The 23,530-nt window shown below is 41.6% G+C and overlaps 1 protein-coding gene across 6 annotated transcripts in view; it reads right to left on the bottom strand.

The window, feature by feature from the left end:
* Positions 1-477: 477 nt before the first annotated feature.
* The window catches only part of dapk1 (death-associated protein kinase 1), a 253,471-nt gene continuing 230,418 nt past the window's right edge, over positions 478-23,530 (bottom strand). For 4 of the 6 annotated variants that reach the window (XM_060838328.1, XM_060838343.1, XM_060838320.1 and 1 more), the window contains exon 26: positions 478-2,584. In XM_060838328.1, coding sequence (XP_060694311.1) covers positions 1,346-2,584 — 1,239 coding nt within the window. In that variant the 3' untranslated portion in view covers positions 478-1,345. The remainder of the gene's footprint in view (positions 2,585-23,530) is intronic. The other 2 variants (XM_060838350.1, XM_060838354.1) reach the window with 1 other exon arrangement.

Genomic DNA, 23,530 nt, shown 5'->3' with positions numbered 1-23,530 from the left:
TATCAAGAGCAATCTGGATGGAAGGAGGGAAGACCAATTTTGCACAGTTGGCCTCAACAGGTGAAGAAAATTTTGCACTCGCAATTGGGCGACTTGAATCGGTTTTAGGTGCAAACCTTATATTCTAATTTTTACACTTCTATATTATAATCAGGGCATGAACTCTGGCACAGAATAAGCAAATATGTTGCCCTCAGATGAACGCGTTGGCTCCCATGGTGTGCTTGGAAAGTAAGTGCGATGCCACTGAATTTCCACATTTATAGACTTCGCAACTCTTTTGCAAAATTAATGGTTTTCAGAGCTTAATATTCACAAGTAAATTAAAAATACTTCCTGTTATAATACTACACCAAAAAGCGAGTAAGTGTGGAAGTGTATAGATAAGATTGTAGATTTAAGATCACATGATTCCTGTTAACAACAATCAAGAAATGGAAAAAAAAGTCCCACTATTAAATTTCATTGTACATCACTGTTTTATTGTCAATGAACATGAAATTACTACATGACTTTGTTCCCTTTTAAACTGTGGATTAACCACATCAATATGAAGAGAAGTTGACCAAAATTGAAAAACCTGTACAAAAAGGAAGTACAAATGTTTTGAATGGTAATGAAATGCATGCTTCTCAGAGCAGAGAAATGGGGAGGTAGAAGATTTCTATGTAAAGGCTTTTAACAAATATTGGTCTAGTTAAATCAGGAAACCCTTTCCTGAAGAAGGCACTCACATTTGGTTGTTGACATTACACATCAAATTTAATATTGTCAATAGCAAACAAACATTCACCTTTTCCCCCTCCACTATAGAAAATAAAAATAATATATGGGTGCGATGATGAAAAACCTGTTATAAAAATTCACATTCTTGTTGATAGCTTTTTCTGAACTTAACTTCCACAAATGACATCACAAAAAGATGAAGATCCCGACAAACTGGATAACTTGCACATGGCAGCTTTACAAAGTTTATCCGAATAACTGACAAAATTGTATCAATTCTAAAGATTGCAACTCTTTTTCTTAAAAAATGGTCTTTTCCAGAACACTTTTGAGTAGATAACCCACTGAAACCACAAACAACAGTACAAATGGAATCCATAAACCAATTTCTCAGATTCTGATTCTCTCATTTGTACCACCACATCCTACCCCAGTTGACCAAGGATTTGTGGGTTACAATGTGGAAGTAAAAATGTTAAGTGTACAACAGTAAATTTCACTATTGTCAAAGCAAGCTAGATTATTAACTAGAGCATTATCTGTACACAGTGAATGCATTTTATAAAGTCAGGCTTCAGCTAAAATGACAACTCTCACCAGCTTTGCAAAACTTGTGTTTTTATCTTGAAACTACTGAGCTGATTGAATTATAAGATGTTCCTCCATTGCAGCTGCTTATATAGGTTTCATGCCCATTGGTATCGAAGTTAACTTTGAAAATGGCTGAGGCCTTTAAAAGAAAGTCTGCAGCATCACGACGTCCCAATCCTCTTAGTTTGAACATTAAAAGCCCTATAGAATTCTCTGGTGAAGCTGCCCACTCAGTCAACACAGCACCAGTTGGACTTGTAGAAAATTTCTCATCTTTTAAAGTTCCATTTTGAGCATTGAGTTTTGCAACAAGGTCAACAAGTCCTAAGTTTGTAGCCAAAAGGCACCAGTCTTTACCCATGGGGTCAGGGGGATCCAGTAGGCGGCTAAGTTTTCGTCTTGTAAGAAGATTCAGTTCTGAGACAGGAATATCCATTCCCAGGTTTCCTTGGGAATAGATGTCGAGGCAACCAAAGCACAAAATGCTGCTGAAACTCTCCTTGTACCCACCTATGGTGTTGGTGAGTGAAGTCTCTTTCTGAGCTTGAGCTCTGAAGAAGTCTCTAGGCTGGTATACCATAACAGGTTCACTGTGCTCCCTAAGCTGCTGAGGGCTCAAGTAATGCTTGACCGTTAGGAGTCCAGGCAAAGTAGTTGCCATTAGATTATCAATGACACTACAAATGGAATCGAGAAGCATAAAACATTTTATTTTTTCAGTTTCTGACCCTCTCACTTGTACTTCCACACCCTGTCCATGGTTGACCAGCAACACCAAGACTTCAGTTCCTTTGTTGGTTATTTTTGACCCATTAGTCCATAACCTTACATCTAGCTCTCCTTCAGAGTTCTGCTGATGTATCCATCTACAGAGATTCATCTGCACTTTGTGGAAAATACCACAAGGATATGGGGTATGATGTTCAACAGGCACAAAGCGGACCCCTCCGTAAACCATCATTTCATCGTCTTCATCAGTCCAGGATCTATGCAGACCATCTACTTTAATTAAAGCTGGAATATCTACCATTGAGCCAGTCATTAAATCCCGAGCACAGATGTCCATTGCATCTAGAATTTGCAACAACTCTTCTACATCATTCTCTGATACCAGGCGCAGGATGTCATCTATTGTGTACCGGCCCCTATAGTGGTGCAAAGCCTTTTGATTTTCATTGGACAAAAGTTTTCCCAATACATTGGTACATAACCACCGAGGATCCAGGAGCACCACATCTTGGATAGTTTCACTTTGTAAAATATTAATCTGAGGAAAATAAATAGAGGGGAGGTTAGTACTGTATATTAATCTTAATTTCAGCAATAAAACATTCTCATTGTTGGAGCCTTACATTTAACTTTAATTCAAATATCTTATTAAAAGGCAAAAACATATCCCCAACAGATCAATCCATTGGTGATATGCACAGTTTGAAATGTGTTAGATAATGCCACCTGCATTTTAAGAGTGATTATTTGGATAAAAATAATTTTGGAATTCTGATGATCCAACACATCTTATGAATGCAAGTATTTCGCTTTTCACTACTTCAGTTATAAATAGCTTAATTTGAACTCCCCACACCCTAAAAACTGAATGGTCCTTGTAAAAGACAGCATCTACCAATCACAAAAATCACAAAGTCCCAAGTTATATTCCAGGTCCACATTGGTTGAATCACAACACTACAATTCTTGTGAGCAATCCTGGGCTAGACAATGTTTGTCAAAATTCTTGCAAGAGATGTAAGGAAACAAACTGGGCTGGTATGAGATTACCACCACACTGTAGCTCCATAACTCAATCAACTACCAACTATTTTGCCCAAAGAAACTCATGCATAACCTATTAAAGGCAACGAAGGAACATGTCTGTAATAATTCAGGAAGTCTGACAGGAAAGGAACATCATTTACTTTTGAACACAAAATAGAACACATGCAGATTAGTCCCAATCCAGGACAGACAGTTCTGCGGATCCTTCCCCGGGTCTGCTTTCTTTTCCACCTATTAACCACCATAGAGTCACAGAGATGTACAGCACGGAAACAGACCCTTTGGTACAACTCAGCCATTCCGACCAGATATCCCAACCCAATCTAGTCCCATTTGCCAGCAGTTGGCCCATATTCCCCCTATTCATATACCCATCGAGATGCCTAAGTATTGTAATTGTACCAGTCTCTACCACTTCCTCAAAGCAATCTAAGGAAGGTGTTACCCAAGTACCACCAGAACATTACCTGCCCCATCAGGGGCCCAAACATCTTAGACCACTGCTACATCACCATGAAAGATGCCTACTGCTCCACCCCCCATTTTGGGAACTCTGACCACAACGGAATATCTACGATTCAGCCAGTCATTAAAAGTGTTTCTGCTCCTGGCTTACAGGTAAATGCTCAAGCAGGAGACCCCCCCACTCATGGATACAGATACAGTGCTGGATGGAAAAGGGAGCGGATCAACCCCAGTGCTCTCTGGAATCAGCTGATTGGGCCATGTTCAACCAGTCCACAGGTACTTTGGACGTGCATGCCATCACCATCACAGACTTTATCAGCAAGTGTGTGGAGGACTGCATACCGAGGGAGTCAATCCAGGTGTTCCCCAACAGGAAACCCTGAATGAATCAGGACATTCAGAACCTGCTAAAAACCAGGCGTGAGGCCTTCAGACCAGGAGACATCTTCAACCTCTCCCTGCAGCAGGCCACCGTTCCTGCCTGTTTCAAGAGCGCCAAAGCATCCCTGTGCCTATGAAGATTCCTGCAGCATGCCTCAATGACTACCTCTCAGTGGCCTTAACTTCGGTGGTCATGAAGCGCTTTGAAAGGCTGATCATGGCATTAATCAACTCCAGCCTCCCCACTACTCTTGACCCACTCCAATTTGCCCATCGGACCAACAGATCCATGTCAGATGCCATATCACTTGCACTTCACTCCTCCCTAGAACATCTTGACACAAGAACAGCTACATAAGAATCCTAGTCATTGACTACAGTTCAGCCTTCAACACTATTACCCCCTCGAGACTGATGACTAAACTTAGTATCTCTGACTAAGCCCCACTCTCTGCAACTGGATCCTCAGTTTCCCGACCCACAGGCCACAATCAGTGAAGATTGGGGACAATATTTCATCCTCACTAACACTCAACACTGGATCCCCCAGGGGTGTGTATTCAGCCCCCTTCTGTACTCACTGTATACCCATGACTGCATCACCAAATACCAGACTAATGCCATTTACAAGTTCGCTGATGGCACCACCATAGTCGGACAAATCTCCGATGGCAAAGAAACAGACTACAGAAGGGAGGTGGAAGACCTGGAAAAATGGTGTGCTGAAAACAACCTAGCCCTCAATACCAGCAAAACTGACGAACTCATTATTGAGTTTCAGCAAGATGTTACTCATATCCCCCGACGCATTAGCGCAGAGGTGGAACGAGTGGAGAGTGTCAAGCTCTGGGAGTAGTCATCTACAACAAGCTTCCTTGGATTCTTCATGTGGATACACTGGTTATAAAGGCCTAACAACGTCTCTTCTTCCTCAAGCAGCTGAGGAAATTTGGCATGATGGCAAATACCCTTGCCAACTTTTATAGATGTGCCATCAAGAGCATGCTGTCTGGATGTATCACTACCAGGTATGGCAACTGTACCATTCAAGATCAGAGATAGTTAGAGAGTGGTGAACTCGGCCTGGACAATTACAAAGGTCAAAGGTCAATCTCCCATCTATAGAATCCATCTACCAGGCTGCTGTAAAGGAAAAGCTGCCAGCATTCTCAAAAATCCATCCCACCCTGGCAATGTTTTTCCACAACCTCTACCATTGGGGAGAAGGTACAGAAGCCCGAACACACGCACCAGCCAATGTTGTAACACTTTCTATCCCACTGTTGTTAGAATGCTGAATGGACTCTCAAACTCTTAACATTTGTTTGTATCTGTGTTTTTGTTTTTGCTGCTGTTTACCTATTATTTACTTATCTCTGCTACTTAACTCTGTGATCTGCCTGTATTGCTCACAAGACAAAGTTTTTCACTGTGCCTAGGTAGATGGGACAATAAATTCAATTCAATTCATTCCATACACACATCAACGTCTGCATGAAAACGTTGCCCCTTAGGTCTCTTAAATCATTCCCTTCATACCCTCAATCTATGCCCTCTCCTTCTGAACTCCCCCACTCTCGAGAAAAGACCTTGTCTATTTACCCTATCCATGCCCCTCATGATTTTATAAATCTCTAGAAGGTCACTCCTCAGCCTCCGACGTTCCAAGGAAAACTGCCCCAGCCTATTCAGCGTCTCCCTATAGCTCAAATCCTCCAACCCTGGCAACATCCTTGTAAATCTTTTCTGAACCCTTGGAGACCAGAATTGTAAATAATATTCAAAAAATGGCTCAAACAATGTACTGTACAGTCACAAAATGACCTCCCAACTCCCAGACTCAATGTTCTGATCAATAAAAGAAAGCGCATCAAACACTTTCTTCACTATCCTATCTACCTGTGAGTCCACTTTCAGGGAACTATGAACCCGCACTGCAAGCTCTCTTTGTTCAGACACATTTCCTAGAACCTTACCATTAACTCCTACTCTGATTTGCCTTTCCAAAATGCAGTACCCCACATTTATCTCAATTAAGCACCACTCCTCAGCCCACTGGCCCATCTGATCAAGATCCCATTCTACTCTGAGGCAACCTTCTTTACTGTCCACTATACTTCCAATTTTGGTGTCATCTGCAAACTTACTAACTATATCTCTTACAATAAATTATTTGGAATTGAATGTAGATAATGAAAAGCAGTGGACCCAGCACTGATCCTTGTGGCACACCACTGGTCACATGCTTCCAGTCTGAAAAGCAGCCCTCCATCACCACCCCCATTCTTCTGTATCCAAATAGCCAGGTCTCTCTGTATTCCGTGAGATGTAACCTTGCTAACCAGCCTATCATGCAGAATTTTGTCAAATGCCTTATCCAAGTATACATAGATCATGTCCACCACTCTGCCGTCATGAATCCTCTTCATTATTTCATCAAAAACCTCAGTTAAGTTTGTGAGACATGATGTCCTACGCACAAAGCCATGTTGGCTATCCCTAATCAGTCCTTGCCTTTCCAAGCACATGTAAATCCTGTCCCTCAGAATTCTCTCCAACAACTTGCCCACCACCGATGTCAGGCTCACCAATCTATAGTTCCCTGGCTTGTCCTGATCACCTTTCTTAGGTAGTGGCACCAATGTTAGCCAACCTTCAGTCTTCTGGCACTTCACCTGCGACTGTCGATGATACAAATATTTTATCAAGGGGTTCAAGGGTACACCTGATCAGGTCCTGGGGATTTATCCACCTTTGAATTGAATTGAATTTATTGTCACCTGTACAAGGCACAGTGAAAAGCTTTTTCTTGCAAGCAATACAGGCAGATCACAGTTGAATAGCATAGATAAGTAAATAATAGGTAAACAGTGGCAAAAACAAAAACACAGGTACAGGCAAATGTTAGGAGTTTGTGATCCATTCAGTATTCTAACAGTAGAGCAGAAACTGTTGTGAAACCGGCTGGTGTGTGTGTTCAGGCTTTTGTACCTTCTCCCCAATGGTAGAGGTTGTAGAAAAACATTGTCAGGGTTGGATGGATCTTTGAGAATACTGGCAGCCTTTCCTTGACAGCAGGCCTGGTAGATGGATTCTATAGATGTGAGTTTAGCCTTTTTGATTGTCCAGGCCAAGTTCACCACAGCTGCTTGAGGAAGAAGAGATGTTGTTGGGCCTTTGTAATCAGTGTGTCCACATGAAGAGTCCAAGAAAGCTTGTTGTTGACGACCACTCCCAGGAGCTTGACACTTCCCACTCATTCCACCTCTGTGTTGTTAATGTGTACAGGGGCATGAGTAACAACCCGCCGAAAGTCAATAATGAATTCCTTGGCTTTGCCGCAATTGAGAACTAGGTTGTTCTCAGTGCATCATTTTTCCAAGTCTTCCACCACCTTTCTGTAGTCTGTTTCGTCTCCATCTGAGATTTGACTGACTATGGTGGTGTCATCTTGCTGATGACACCACCTTTATGCATTTTAAGACATCCAGAGCCACCTCCTCTGTGATATGGATATTTTTCAAGATGTCACTGTCTATTTCTCACCAGTGCTTAATTGCTTTATTTTCTAATCAAGCAGTTCAGGGCTGGTATGACACACCTCTGGAACAGGTGGGACTTGAACACAGGCCTTATGGTTCAGAGATAAGGACACTACCACTACATCACAAGTGCTATCTTCAGGGTATGCTTTAAGTGCTATTACACACAACCAAATCATCATTTTTAACCAGTAACCACCATAAGTACATCACCGATATGGCCAATTAGATATTTACAGGCAAAGCAAACCATTAAGGGAGAGCAGGAAGGGATGATCTACTTTTTTTTTGGAAAAGCGCCATCACACATGACCTTGTGACACTCCCACCATCAAAATCATCATGACTCTTTTTTCATTTCCACCCTCCCCTTTTAACTACCACCAGTAATCAGCCACGTTGCCAAGCAAAACCCACCATGGGCAATGCAAACCATCAAAAGTGAGGGAGAAGTCAGAAAGTGGTAAGAGTGAGTCTGCTTCTTTTTTGCTCATATTTTTTACTTCTATTCAAACAAGAAACTTTCCATAACTAATGTTCAGCTTGCTCGACAACTCTGGCCACAATACCATCATCCTTAGCCAGCCACAGGATACCACACAGGCAGTAATCTGATTCACCCACTCTACAGATACTCCATACCATAGGTTTTATGCTTACCATTAAACATTCCTGTTACTTTGTCAGCCTCACTAGTGTTTACTTAAATAGAAGCATGGTCCTTTGCACCAATAATTCTGCTGCTTGCAGCACATTTACATTGAACATAAAATGTCAACAATTCCAACCTGAGTTCCAACTGAGAAGACCATCACCGGTTAACAAGGGAAGTCATACTCTATGAATTCCACAGGAAGATTAGTTAGTTACTCCCCAAGGGCATTGTAGGGATTATTAAAATATTCTAAAAAAAGTTGACATGCTTGGGGTATAGAAAGAAAAAGGCATGAGAAAGTGTAGCAAAAATTTAGTAACTGATTCTTCAAACAAATGATTAGTACCTAACTCATATGTAAGAAACATGATTTCTTTATGCTCAGAACAGAATACAGGAGTGACAGGCAATGCACTCAATCCTAAAATCCTACACTCACATTTAAATTGGCAGAACTCATTTCACAAGAACTAAGACCTTATAATGTACATGTTATGATTTGTGTCTATTGGAGGTGAGAAATCAACACCATCTGAGTACTCCAAGACCTGCTATATCCATTGACTACATTTGGTAATCTGGTTGGTAAGTAATGGTGAAACAAGGGATTGGACCTGGTGTGCACAAGCCCAAGAAGGATAATAAAAAATTTAGAGAATGGCCTCATTGGGTGTTCAATACAAATGCTGAGTATTGCAGTTGCTGTTTGCAGTCGTGTTGGGTTCTTTAACGTCAGCTTGACAATCAGATATAGTTTAGAATCAGTCATCTACAGCAGAGAAATTAGCCCTCTGACCCATGTCGGAGAAAATTACGACAGATGCTAGAATCTGTACTGAAAACAACAAATGCTGGAATTCACAGCGGGTCAGGCAGCATCCATGCAGAGAGATCAAGCTAACCTTTCAAGTCTAGATCGTCTGATCCATGTGGTCTGCACCAGTCAAAACAACCACTTAAGTGAAGAAGGAGCCATTGGGAAGTAGTGACCATAATACAATAAGTTTCAATCTGCAATTTGAGAGGGAGAGGGTACAGTCGGAAGTGACAGTACATCTGTTGAATCAAGGGAACTATGGAGCTATGAGGGAGGAGCTGGCCAAAGTTCAATGGTGCAATACCTTAGCAGGGATGACCGTAGTGGAATAATGGAGGATATTTCTGTGTATAATGCAGAAGTTGCAGGATTAGTTCATTCCTGAAAGGAAGAAAGATCCCAGGAGGCGGCATGGGCGGCTGTGTCTGACGAGGCAAGTTAAGAAACATATAAAGTAAAAAGAGAAAAAGTATAACATAGCGAAGATAAGTGGGAAAACAGAGGACTGGGAAGCTTTTAAAGAACAACAGAGGATTACTAAGAAGGAAATACGCAGGGGAAAAATGAGGTACGAAGGTAAACTGGCCAATAATATAAAAGAGAATAGTAAAAGCTTTTTCAAGTATGTGCAAGGCAAAAAAATGGTTAGGACTAAACTTGGGCCCTTGAAGACAGAAACAGGGGAATATATTACAGGGAACAAAGAAATAGAAGAAGAATTAAATGGGTACTTCAGATCTGTGTTCACTGGGGAAGACACAAGCAATCTCCCTGATGTAACAGTGACTGAAGGACCTGAACTTAAGGGAATCTATATTTGCCAGGATTTGGTGTTGGAGAGACTGTTAGGTCTGAAGGTTGATAAGTCCCCAGGGCCTGATGGTCTACATCCCAGGGTACTGAAGGAGGTGGCTCGGGAAATCGTGGATGCGTTGGTGATTATTTTCCAGAATTCGATAGATTCGGGATCAGTACCTGAGGATTGGAGGGTGGCTAATGTTATACCACTTTTTATGGAAGGTGGGGAGAGAAAGCAGGAAATTATAGACCAGTTAGTCTGGCCTCAGTGGTGGGAAAGATGCTGGAATCTATTATAAAGGATGAGATTACAGCACATCTAAATAGTACTAACAGGATAGGACAGAGTCAGCATGGATTTATGAAGGGGAAATCGTGCTTGACTAATCTTCTGGAGGTTTTTGAGGATGTAACTCTGAAGATGGATGAGGGAGATCCAGTAGATGTAGTGTACCTGGACTTTCAGAAAGCTTTTGATAAAGTTCCACATAGGAGGTTAGTGAGTAAACTTAGGGCGCATGGTATTGGGGGCAAAGTACTAGATTGGATTGAAAATTGGTTGGCTGATAGGAAACAAAGGGTAGTGATAAACGGCTCCATTTCGGAATGTCAGGCAGTGACCAGTGGGGTACCGCAGGGATCCGTGCTGGGACCGCAGCTTTTTACAATATATGTTAATGATATAGAAGATGGTATCAGCAATAACATTAGCAAATTTGCTGATGATACAAAGCTGGGTGGCAGGGTGAAATGTGATGAGGATGTTAGGAGATTACAGGGTGACCTGGACAAGTTAGGTGAGTGGGCAGATGCAGTTTAATGTGGATAAACGTATGGTTATCCACTTTGGTGGCAAGAACAGGAAGGCAGATTACTACCTCAATGGAATTAATTTAGGTAAAGAGGCAGTAGAGAGAGATCTGGGTGTTCTTGTACACCAGTCAATGAAGGCAAGCATACAGGTACAGCAGGTAGTGAAGAAGGCTAATAGCATGCTGGCCTTCATAACAAGAGGGATCGAGTATAGAAGCAAAGAGGTGTGAGACCACACCTGGAGTACTGTGTGTAGTTCTGGTCGCCAAATCTGAGGAAAGACATTCTGGCTATTGAGGGAGTGCAGCGTAGGTTCACGAGGTCAATTCCTGGAATGGAGGGATTACCTTACACTGAAAGACTGAAGCGACTGGGCTTGTATACCCTTGAGTTTAGAAGACTGAGAGGGGATCTGATTGAGACATATAAGATTATGAAAGGATTGGACACACTGGCAGCAGGAAACATGTTTCCGCTGATGGGTGAGTGCCGAACCAGAGGACACAGCTTAAAAATATGGGGTAGACCATTTAGGACAGAGATGAGGAGAAACTTCTTCACCCAGAGAGTGGTGGCTGTGTGGAATGCTATGCCCCAGAGAACAGTGGAGGCCCAGTCTCTGGATTCATTTAGGAAAGAGTTGGATAGAGCTCTCAAAGATAGTGGAATCAAGGGTTATGGAGATAAGGCAGGAAGCAGATACTGATTAGGAATGATCAGCCATGATCATATTGAATGGCGGTGGAGGCTCGAGGGGCTGAATGGCCTACTCCTGCACCTATTGTCTATTATCTATTAACTATTCTAATCCCATTTTTAAGTACTGGGCCTTGTATACCTTGGTACCACAAGTGTGCATCTACATATTTTTTTAGAAGTTACGATGGTTCCTGTGTCTACCACCGTTACAGGCAGGGAGTTCCAGATTTCTACCATCCTCTGGGTGGAAATGTTTTCCTTGCATCCCTTTTAAACATCCTGCCCCTTACTTTAAATCTATGCCCTTTGGTCATTGATCTCTCCATCATAATTCACTGATCCCTCCACCATACAAATAATTTGTAATTTGATTCAATGGGCCAGATCTTGATTAGTCAGCAGCCCATTTTCTATCTTCCCAACTTTTATTAAAGTGACAGAATTTGATGAAGGGGACAGAAAAAAAAACGTTGTCTTGTGCATTAACACCAGGTGACGATAAATAAATAAATTTCTTGGTCCCAGAAAAAGGAAAGTATGTACCCTCACAATTTGCTTTTATTTGCAATGTTGTCTTCAGTTATGATGGTTTTCTCCTAAAACGTCGGGGGTGTGTTCTAAGGATCGGTCAGCAAACATTTTTATCTGATGCTTGTGTTGTTTTCAGTTGTAAAATGTGCCCAGATGTAATCCTCCAAAAAATGCAACAAGTTCCAACTTTATTGGACATACTCTGGTACTTGGTCAGAGCACTATTCAGTATACCTGTTCACAGAAGACACAAATCGGTAATTTAATTTGATGGGTACGACTCCACATCAAATGTGGGATAAGATGACAGATCTCCATGAACCACTACAACTGATACAGGGATTGACATCACTCCAATAGCTTTATTTTGCACTTACAGCATCGAGCTAACCGACCCCTACGTTTGGGGCCTAGCACCTTAATGTGCTGATCCTCAGTCAGTAGCAAGCTATTGTTTGAGTAGCTTGCACCTGAAAATGTAGAACAGCTGCATATCTTGAAAGAGAAATTTTATATCTGTGGTTTGAGTTTTGGGTCAAGCTTGCAAACCACACATTTCAATGTAATTTTGTTCCATTCGCAACAGGAAGAGAGATATATACCAAGGACTTCTGTACAAGACTGTACCAACACTGCAAAAAGTGGGAGTTGTTTTTGCAATAGATTATTAGATCATAAACACAAATCAACAAACGTACAGCTGAACTTGGTTAAAGACAGTGGAGTTATTGAGGAGAGATTCAGATGATAAGCTACACAAATGAAATCCTGGTGGTTTGAAACAAATCATGTGAAATTTTAAAACTTGCTTTACTTTTCTGAAAGGCTTTCTTTAGGCTCACAGGTGTTAATTAGTCAAAGCAGGATATTCAACACAAAAGTTTAAAAAATTGCTGACTGAAAGATTTCACTTAAGTTTAAGTGGCCACCTGAAACAAACTAAAAACTAGAATTGAATTCAACAACATCATAATAAATAAATAGAAATGATACTAGTTTAAACAAGGGAAGTGCTTTTACATAATCGTTTTGCTTTTCCACTAACAGAACAATTTTGAAGTATATTCTGAAATAACCTAGGAAAATTGGGCAGCCCAATGGCTTGGTGGTTAGTACTGCTGCCTCACCGTGCCAGGGACCCAGGATCAATTCCACCCTCAGGGGACTGTCTGTGTGGAGTTTACACTATTCTCCCTGGAGTCAGTGTGGGTTTCCTCTGAGTGCGCTGGTTTCTTCCCATAGTCCAAATTAGTGCAGGTTGGGTTGTCATGCTAAATTGACCATAGTGTCCAGAGGTTGCAGGCTAGGTGGATTAGCCATGGGGAATGCAGTGTTACAGGGATAGGATAGGGATTGTGTCTGCATAGGTTGCTCTTCAGAGGGTCAGTGTGGACTCCATAGGCTGAATGAGTCACAAAGTATGGTACTGGAAAAACACAGCAGGTCAGGCAGCATCCGAGGAGGAGGAGAGTCGATGTTTCCGGTATAAACCTTGATGAAGGACTTATGCCTAAAATTTTGACTTTGACTCTCCAGCATCTACAGTTCTCACTTTCTCCATAGGCTGAGTGGCCTGCTTCCACACTGTAGGAATTCTATGATTGGCAGCTGCATCTATAGAATTGTACAATTTATAAACCTGCCGATGTCACCCACAGATAGCACAAAGCCAACAGTAACAACAACATATTAACTTAAAATTAAATCAACACTTTTGAAAATTTACATACAGTTGAGATGGTAGACAGGATCCATGATATAAAGTCTCATCTGAAAGTTGGTAAGTCTGATAGCAGAGCCCCACCTCAGTATTAGACTGAAGTGAAAATTTAGATTGTGTGTTTAAGTCTCTAGTACAGCTTGAATACATGATTTTGGTTCAATGGTGGAATTCTCACATTTGGAGTTAACTGTTTGATGAAGAGTGGTATTAATTCTGATTTGACAGAGTCCTGTTTTCTCATAATTTTACTTTTAAAAAAAAGAGGAAATCTGTCAAAGAATTCATACTAATACACAATTTTTTTTCTGTCTTTATCTACAGTTTTTATTTTAAATTGCGAATTGCTTAAACTAAACCATTACAATGATCTTCTCTGCTCCCCTCAGCATTGACTGATGTTATTTTAGTACATAGTTACCATTTAGTAGATTGCCCAAATAACCATATACATGAATGACTACAGAACTACCTTCACTAATTCGATGATGGACTGGGATGGACAAAGTTTAAAATCACTCCATACCAGGTCATAGAATCAACAGGCTTTTGGAGCGCTGAATCAGGTAGATGAAGGAGCAGCACTCTGAAAGCTTGTATTTCCAAATAAATCTGTTGGATTATAATCTGGTGTGGAGTGATTTTTAACTTCACAAACTCAGTCTGTCATATCAGGTTCAAGGTTATAAAGGGAAGGGTTAAGCAGATTATTTTAGACATTATGCCACTGTGCAATAGAATATCATGGATCTTAAAGTACTGAATTACTGGATTAATTACGGGAACTCAGTAAAATCCAATATTCCAATACTAGACTTGTTATCTTTGAGTAAACCTGACTCCAGAGATTTTGCTTATCAACTGTCCAAAATGTGAGTGTGGTTAGTTAGCCATTCAGTGACAGGCAAATGTGGGCTTTAGCCTCACAAGGAAAACTGGAATTTCCTGTTGTCAAGAGGAGCAGTGCTTGTGGATGTTTTACCTGGACCCCAGCATAAAATCAAGTCCCATTAATAATACTGCTTCTACCCAATGGGAAATGTAGAACGTTAGCACCAAATACATGCCTTTTACTCTCCATCACAGTACAGGTTCATGTACTTTATGTCTAACTCATATATTACAGAGATCTTGCGCTCATCCTGAGGCTTTCCATTAGTGATTTAAACCTTCTTCATGATGCAGAATAACTAACGACATTCCAATCATCTTTGTATCGTCTATGGTGGCCACAATTCACATCAAAACTTGGTCTGAGATTTCATATCTTACACACCTAGTTGCTACAAGACTTGGAGGACTGTTTTGACACATCTCCAAAGTGCAAGTTTTCCATGTTTTAGAATTTTATCGTGATTGATGAGATGAGGAAGACTAAACTGCTTTTTGTTCTTCCCTATTGTGAAGAAAACACCACCATCCATTTAACCAGAGTTTCAAGTACCCTCTTGCAAGTTAATTGGGACAAATTGACTTGCATTTTATAAGTACTGAAAACAAAAAAAATACTGGAAATCACAACACATCAAGCAACATCCAAGGAGAGAGAGCAAAGCTAATGTTTTGACTTTAGGTGACTCTTCATCGGAGCAAAGCAATTTTTTTTGTTTTCAATACAGATTCCAGGATCTGCAGCAATTTGATTCTACAATGTGTCTAATAAGTACTGGCTTTCCCTCTAGAGTAACAATAATAATGAACTTTGTTACGCTCATATCCTACTAGTTAATCCACTGTTCGTGACCGTACCAACATATCATCTGTAAAAGGAAGCGCTGCAATAACTCCAGAAACAGAACTGGACAATACAATCCTGGCCTCTTCTGGTGCCCTCTAACACAACGTCAATGAAGACATTAAATATCAAGGGTAGCAGTGGACAAGCTTGCTTCACTTTCTGTGGAAATATAGCTAAGTGATTATCCAAATGTTCTTTCAGGGTTTTGAGCTTGCCAATAAATTTTGAATTAAATCTCAGCCCTGTCCTTCATTCCTACAGCGTATAATTACTTATCAGGTGAAATTACACTTAATTTTAAAGGCTTAGGAAAACTGGTGAGAGTCCTGCAAGTGGCTTTCCTCAATCATATTATTTCATGTTTAGGTATGAAATGTTTCCATGGATGGCCCACGAAGACAAAACCTGTTTAATTTCTCCTCCAGTAGATCACACTAATATATGTATTAAACAATAATAGGTGAGAAAAGACAATTCACTAGTTGTGACAAGTGAAGAGGGCATTCGGCAATGTTCTCTCTAAGCTGCATGCTGCAAGGGTCTGCGCACTGCTATCATTATGGCTGATGCTGTCCACAGCATGGACTTCCAGAGATCTGTGCAAGAAATAAAAAGCAAGACTATTGCCACTCTATTGTCTATGGCAAGCCAGGCAGCATCAGGAGGTGGAGAAGTCAACTTTTCATTGTGTAACCCTTCTTCAGGACTCTGGGTGGGTGAAGGGAGAGCTACAGATAAACGGGTTGGCGGGGGCAGAGTGGTGCACTGGGCATAGGTGACGATAGGTAGAGGGTATGACTGGTTGGTCAATGGGAGGAATGAATCCAGTTGGTGGCAGGGAGGAGTGGAAGTGAGGATAAGGCCTGGGAAGAGAGGTTATTTGAAATTGGAGAACTCAATGTTGAGTCCTCCGGGCTATAGGCTGCCCAGATGCAAGATGAGGTGTTGTTCCTCCAATTTGTGGTGTGACTCGTTGTGGCAATACAGGAGGCCAAGGATGGTCATGTCGGAAAGGGAGTGGGAAGGGAAATTAAAATGGGCAATGGCTGGGAGGTCTGGTCAGCCCCACGGACCCGGCTGCGATGCTCGGTGAACCGTTCCGTAATGTCAACTTCCCCACCTCCTGATGCTGCCTGGCTTGCCGCCTATCTATTTTGGATTCCAGCATCAGCAGGTTTTTTTTTGGAATCTAACTCTGTTGTCTATGGTAGTCCATAATTCTGCCACACTCTGCATATTTAACGTCAAACTGCATTAGGACATTTATGCAGTTCTAACTGACCTTTGGTCTCATGAACATGAAGGTGTTTCTGTCTGGTTGATGCTCTGTAAGAACAAAAATGTAAAAAAAAGTCAAGAGCTTCCATCCCAACAACAGACCTCAGATCAAACCACACCTAAACAAGCTGAATTCAAAAGGTAAAGTAAGTGACATCTTTTGACAACAAGCCAACACTCAATCAAATGTGGCATCAAGGAGCCCAAGAAGACCTCAAATCAATGGGTATCGGGGGCTAAACTCTCCACTGACTGGACTAATTATTGGCACATAAGACAACAGTAGTGATTGTTAGAGGCCAGTCATCTCAGCTCCAGGACATCTCTGCAGGAGTTCCTCAGGGTAGTATCCTAGACCCAACCATCTTCAATTGCTTCAATGACTTTCTCTTGATCATTAGATCAGAAGCGGGAATGTTCATTAATGATTGCACGATGTTCAGCATCATTTATGACTCCTCAGATACTGAAGCAATCCATCTAAGCTTTGACTGACATTTGGTAAACAACATTTGTGCCACACAAATGCCACGCAATGACTATCTCCGATAACAGATGATGTAACCACTGTCTTTTGAGGTTCAATGGTGTTACCATCACTGGTGTTACATCAACTCCCAACTATCAACATCCTTGGGGTTAGCACTGACCAGAAGCACAGTGGCTATAACAGCAGGTCAGAGGCTAGGAATATTGCAGCAAATAACTCACCTGCTGACTCCCCAAAGCCTGTCCACCATCTACAAAGCACAAGTCAAGCCTGTGATGGAGTATTCTTCATTTGCTGGGATGGGTGCAGCTCCACTAACACTCAAGCAGCTTGACACCATACAGGGCAAAGCAGCCCATTTGACTGGTGCCAAATCCACAAGTATCCAGAACATCCACTACCTCACAGCTCAGCAACAGCAGCATGTTCTACCCCCAAGATGCACTGCAGAAATTCACCAAAGCTCCTTAGGCAGCACCTTCTAAGCCCACAACCACTTCCATCTAGAAGGACAAGAGCAGCAGATACATGGGAACATCACCATGTGCAGATTTCCCTCCAAGCCCCTCTCCATTCTGACTTGAAAATACTTGCCATTTCTTTACTGTCGCTGGGTTAAAATCCTGGAATCCCCCTTAATGGCATGGTGGGTCAGTCTACAGAAAATGGACTACAGGAGCTCAAGAAACAGTTCATCACCACCTAATCCCAGGCAACTAGGGAAAGGCAATAAAGGCCAGCCAGCAATGCCAATGTCCCATGAGTGAATTAAAAATAAACCTGCTCTGAAAACTCTGCTCATGTTTCGATAGCTGTAATGAAAATTACCACAGCAGCTGAAGCAATCCACAACATTCTAAACAAAACCCAGGTTATTCTTTAAAAAATTAAATTCATCCAACCTCCCAATATTAGGATATCATTTAAAGATTCAGGATTGAGATCTACCTTTACCAAAAACTAACTCTTCCTTTGCCACACCCTGTGCACCAAGTTGAAGTAAATTCCATCCATTAATTTTTTGGACGTACTGTTTACAATCAAACAGGTTAACTGGGTGAGAACATTTCCGTAACCCATCTTCGATTGCAGAGGTAAAATCTGCATCACTGTGGAAAAGCTCAGATGATTTCTATTCGTTATCGATTTGTTTATTCCACGCTAATCTTGTTCTGTGATCACTGTCACTGTTTAATGAAATACCAAGTTAGACAATTTTTAAATTATGAGACAAAAAGAAACCCAAGGGCTCAGCAGGTTAATTAGGGGAGGAAGAAAAAGATAGTAAGTGCTCTTCATTGGAAATCAAAAGTTATTCCTAATTCAAAATAACCAACTTCTACTGCTCTTTTGTTATCTAATAATGAAATGTCAGTATGTCAAAATTAAGTGCAGGCTTACCAGAAGGCCATTTGGCATGGGATAGTAATCATTACTGTTTTTACTCATTTTCCCTTCAATAGCCCAATTCATTTCCAAAAACTCTGCTCTCTTTCCTCCTTAACTAACTCAAAAAACATCAATAGAGTCCTACATTTGTCTTATTCTTGGTTTGTGTTCATTGCTGTCTCAGTACACTTTTGTGAAGTGCATTGGGATATTTTTCTATTTAAAAGTATAGACAGACATTGTTGATCTGTTACAAATAAGAGTAACTGATCAATACCTTCCAGCCTTTCAGATTAATCAAACTAAAATTTTGATTTACATTTTGGCCACACTTAGTGTTAACACCATTGTTAGGAGGCACAGCAACATAAACGTTGAAAACAAGAGGAGTATTTGGCCCATTAAGCCTGCTCTGCTGTTCAATATGACAACGTCTAACTCAAAACCCTGTTCTCACTTTCGCAACATAACCTTTGATCCCATTAGTCCTAAGAACTATGCTTATGTCCTTGAAAACATTCAATGCTTTCATCTGAACCACTTTGTGGCTGAGAATTCCATAAGCTCACCATTCTGTGGGTAAAGGAATTTCTCTTCATCCCTGTCCTAAATGGCCTACTTAGACTGTGACCCTTGATTCTGTACTGCTCAATCATTGGGATCATCCTTCCTGCGATTCTAACTGAGCACGCTCATGAACACAATCTCATAAGTGTTCCAGTGTAGGAGGGAGCCACCTGCCAATCTCCTGCAGTCCAGCTCTGAGGCATTCAAGTCAGGTGACCCAGACTTGCATAGGAAATCTACATTAGATTCTCACAAAGCCGTCAATGACGCCAAGAGACAAAACCAACTAATCTAGAATTCCAGACTGTTCACACAAACACATATTGACCACGGCAAAGCTTACATGATATAACAGGCTACAAAGTAAAGTTGAGTAGGATTGCTGACAACAATACATCCCTCCCCAATGAGCTCAATGCTTTTTTGCTCATTTTGAACAGACGGGCAGTGAAATGACATCACCAGCCCAGACAGCCTTGGGTAAGCATGTACTCTCAGCCACCATCGCAGATGTCATACCAGCCTTTTTGAGGATGAATCCACATAAAGTGACTGTCCAGATGGAGTCCCCAGCTGTGCACTCAGAACCTGCGCAGAACAGTTTGTGGGAGTATTTACAGAAACCTTTAACCTATCATTACTGTGAAGCAAAGCTTCCATCTGCTTCAAGATGACCACCATCATCCTGGTGCCAAATAAAAATCAGGCAACGTGCCTTAATGACGGTTACCTTGTGGCAGTGACATCATCATCATGAAGTGTTTTGACAGGTTTGTAACAGTACACACCAATTGCAGCCTCCGAGATTGCCTTGATCTGTTACACTTAGCCAACCATCACAATAGCCCATGGCAGACACTAACTCCCTGGCACATCTGGATACCGATACCTATGTCAGACTCCTATTTAATGACTTTAGCTCCACCTTCAACAGCATAACTCCAATAAAACTCGTCTCCAAACTCCAAGACCTAGGACTCTGCTCGCTCCTCTGTAACTGGATTCTCGACTTTGACCTGCAGACTGCAAGCAGTAAGGTTAGGTAACATGAAAGGTTCTGACCTGAAACGTTGAGTCCCCTCCTCCTTTGATACCCCTTGATCTGCTGTGCTTTTTCCAGCTCCACTCTTTATCAAAGTCCCTCTCCTCCACAATAATCCTCAACATCAGTGCCTTACAAGGCTGCATAGTCAGCCCCTCACTGTACTCCTTATACATGCATGATTACGTGGCCAAATTCGGCTCCAGCAGCATTTCCAAATTTGCTGATTTCACCATTGTAGGGGGTTGATCTCAAACAATGACGAGACAGAGTACAGGAAGGAGACAGACAGCTTACTGACATGGAACAAAGGCAAAAAGCTTTCCCTCAATGTCAGCACAATGAAGCAGCTGGTCATCTATTTCAGGAAGTGGAGAGGAGGACACACCCCTGTCTGTATCAGTGCTGCTGAGGTGGTTGACAGCTTCAAGTTCCTTCACCAACTAAACTATCGTGGTCCATTCACGTCGTGCTAGAGTCAAGAAAGCCCACCAATACCTCTACTTCCTCAGAAGGGGAAGGAAATTCAACATGTCCACAATGACTCTTACAGATTTTCATAGATGTGCACAGAAAACATCCTACCTAAATGTATCACAGTTTGGTATGGGCAACTGCTCTGCCCAAGATTGCAAGAAATAACAGAGTTGTGAATGCAGCCCAGTCCATCACCGAAAACAGTCCTCCTTCCATTGACACCATCTACACCGCACATGCTGCCTTGGGAAAGCAGCCAACAATAATCAAATCATTCCCCCTCTCCCTGCACCCACCCTGGTTTTACTCTCTTTCACCCTCTTCTGTCAGGCAGATGCTACAAAAATTTGAAAATATATACCAAGAGATTTAAGAACAACTTCTTTCCCACCGCTATCAGATTTATGAACAGACCTCTCATATTAGAGTTGATCTTTCTGTGTAGCTTCTCTTGTAACTAACACAGTATTTTGTAATCTGTTCTATTACCCTGATGTACTTATAAAAGGTATGATTTGTCTGGTTAGCATGCAATACAATACTTTTCACTGTTTCAGTACATGCGACAATAATAAATCAAATCATACCCCTGCACACCATTTCTATGCAAATAATCATCCAATTTGTCACAAAGCTGGTCCTTTTACAAGGTCATGTGTCCTTGGTTCTTTTCAGGGAGGTTCTAAATGACCCAAGGTTCCATCATGCCTGAAGGCTGAATGGTTCGTTGGGCCCCTTTTGTTTATACCGAACAGATCATGCTTCAGGAAGAAAGCTTTCAAGTTTAAAAAAAAACTGGTATAATCAAGTGGCCATGGCCAGCTCTCCAGCTGCACAGGTCAGTCCAGGTCAGGGGTGTAGTTGAGTCAGGGTCACAATTGAAACTGGATGCTCTCTCCCCTCCTTCTGCCCTTCTGGCTTTGTAACAAGTAAGCTTTTTAATGTCATTTTTACTCTGTGTTGGGTTTGTTTATTGGGATTGTTGCCGGTATTTTGGAACAGAATCTCTAAATCGGGACTCCTGTCGGGTTCAGATAGCATAACTTAATCGGGTATTCTATTCTTGGTTCACAGACCATAGAACATTGCAGCCCTTCGGCCCCCGATGTTACACTATTCCATTCTTGTTCATATGTTTATCCAATGACCATTTAAATGCCCTTAAAGTTGGCAAGTCTACTCATCTTGCAGGCAGTGCATTCCACGCCCCTATTACTCTGAGTAAAGGAACTACCTCTGACACCTGTCCAATATCTCTATTTAAAGCTATGCTCCCTCGTGCTAGCCATTACCATCTGAGGAAAAAGATTCTCACTGTCTACTCTATCTAACTCTCTGATTATTTTATATGTCTCTATTAAGTCACCTCCTCCTCTTCTCTTGAACGAAAACAACCTCAAGTGTCTCAGCATTTCCTCATAAGACCCTCCCCTCCATACCATACAACATCCTATTAAATCTCCTCTGAACCCTTTCCAAAGCTTCCACATGCTTCCTATAACGCGGTGACCAGAACTGTACACAATGCTCCTAAAAGTGAAGCCACACCACAGTTTTGTACAGCTGCAACATGACCTGTGGCTCCAAAACTCAAACCCTCTATTAATAAAAGCTAACACACTGTAGACCTTCTTAACAACCCTATCAATCTGGGTGGAAACTTTCAAGGGTGTGTGTACATGGACATCAAGATCTCTCTGCTCATCCACATTACCAAGAATCTTACCATTAGCCCAATATTCTTTATTCCTGTTGCTCCTTCCAAACTGAATCACCTCACACTTTCCCACATTAAACTCCATTACTACCGCTCAGCCCAGTTCTGCAGCTTATCTGTGTCTCTCTGTAACCTGCAACATCCTTCAGGATGCACTATCCACAACTCCACTGACCTTAGTGTCATCCGCAAATTTACTAACTCATCCTTCTACGCCCTCATCTAGGTCATTTATAAAAATGACAAACAGCAGTGGTCCCAAAACAAGTCCTTCTGGTACATTACTAGTAACTGAACACCAGGATGAATATTTTGCATCAATCACCACCTTTTTCAGCTAGCCAATTTCTGATCCAAACCACGAAATCACTGCCAATCGTAAGACTCTGTATTTTGTGTAATAGCCTACCATGGGGAACCTTATCAAACGCCTTACCGAAACCCAGCAATCAATCAGTCAGTCAGTCACACCAACATTAAGCAGGAAAAGGGAGTTCTTCCAGAGGCTCCATGAAGACGTTACCTAGTATGGTGATGAAACATCTGAAAACAAACCTTCCAGTCCAGCAAGGAAACCTTCAGCCAGCCTTATTGAAATCCATATGCATCACATCATCTTCTATACGCTCATCCACCTGTTTAGTCATCATCTCAAAGAACTCAATAAAGTTTGTGAAGAATGACCTACCCTTCACAAAAATGTGTTGATTATCCCTAAAGGACTTATTCCTCTCTAGATGATTATAAATCCTCTCTCTTATAACCTTTTCCAACACTTTATCAACACCGGAAGTAAGTCTCAACACATCTATAATTACCAGAGTTGTCTCCACTCCCCTTCTTGAACAAGGGGACAACATTTGCTATCCTCCACTCTTCTGGTACTATTCCTATAGACAATGACGCCAAAAGATCAAAGTCAAAGGTTCTGCAATCTCCTCCCTGGCTTTCCAGAGAATCCTCGGATAAACCCCATCCGGCCCAGAGGACTTATCTATTTCCATAGTTTCCAGAATTGCTAACACCTCCTCCTTTTGAACCTCAATTCAGTTTAGTCTAGTAGCCTGTGTCTCTGTATTCTCAACAACATTATCCTTTTCCAATGTGGATACTGATGAAAGATTTTCATTTAGTGCTTCCTCCATCTCCTCAGACTCCATGCACAACCTCCCACTTCTATCCATGATTGGCCCTAATCTTTCTCCAGTCATTCTTTTATTCCTGATATACTTACAGAAAGCTTTAAAGGTTTTTCTTGATCTTATCTGCCAATTACTTTTCATGTCCCCTCCTGGCTCCTCTTAGCTCTCTCTTT

Source organism: Hemiscyllium ocellatum, chromosome 2 (genome assembly GCF_020745735.1).
Source record: "Hemiscyllium ocellatum isolate sHemOce1 chromosome 2, sHemOce1.pat.X.cur, whole genome shotgun sequence".
Lineage (NCBI taxonomy): Eukaryota > Metazoa > Chordata > Chondrichthyes > Orectolobiformes > Hemiscylliidae > Hemiscyllium > Hemiscyllium ocellatum.
Note: the sequence above shows the minus strand (reverse complement) of the source record. Positions and strands in the feature narration are given on the sequence as shown.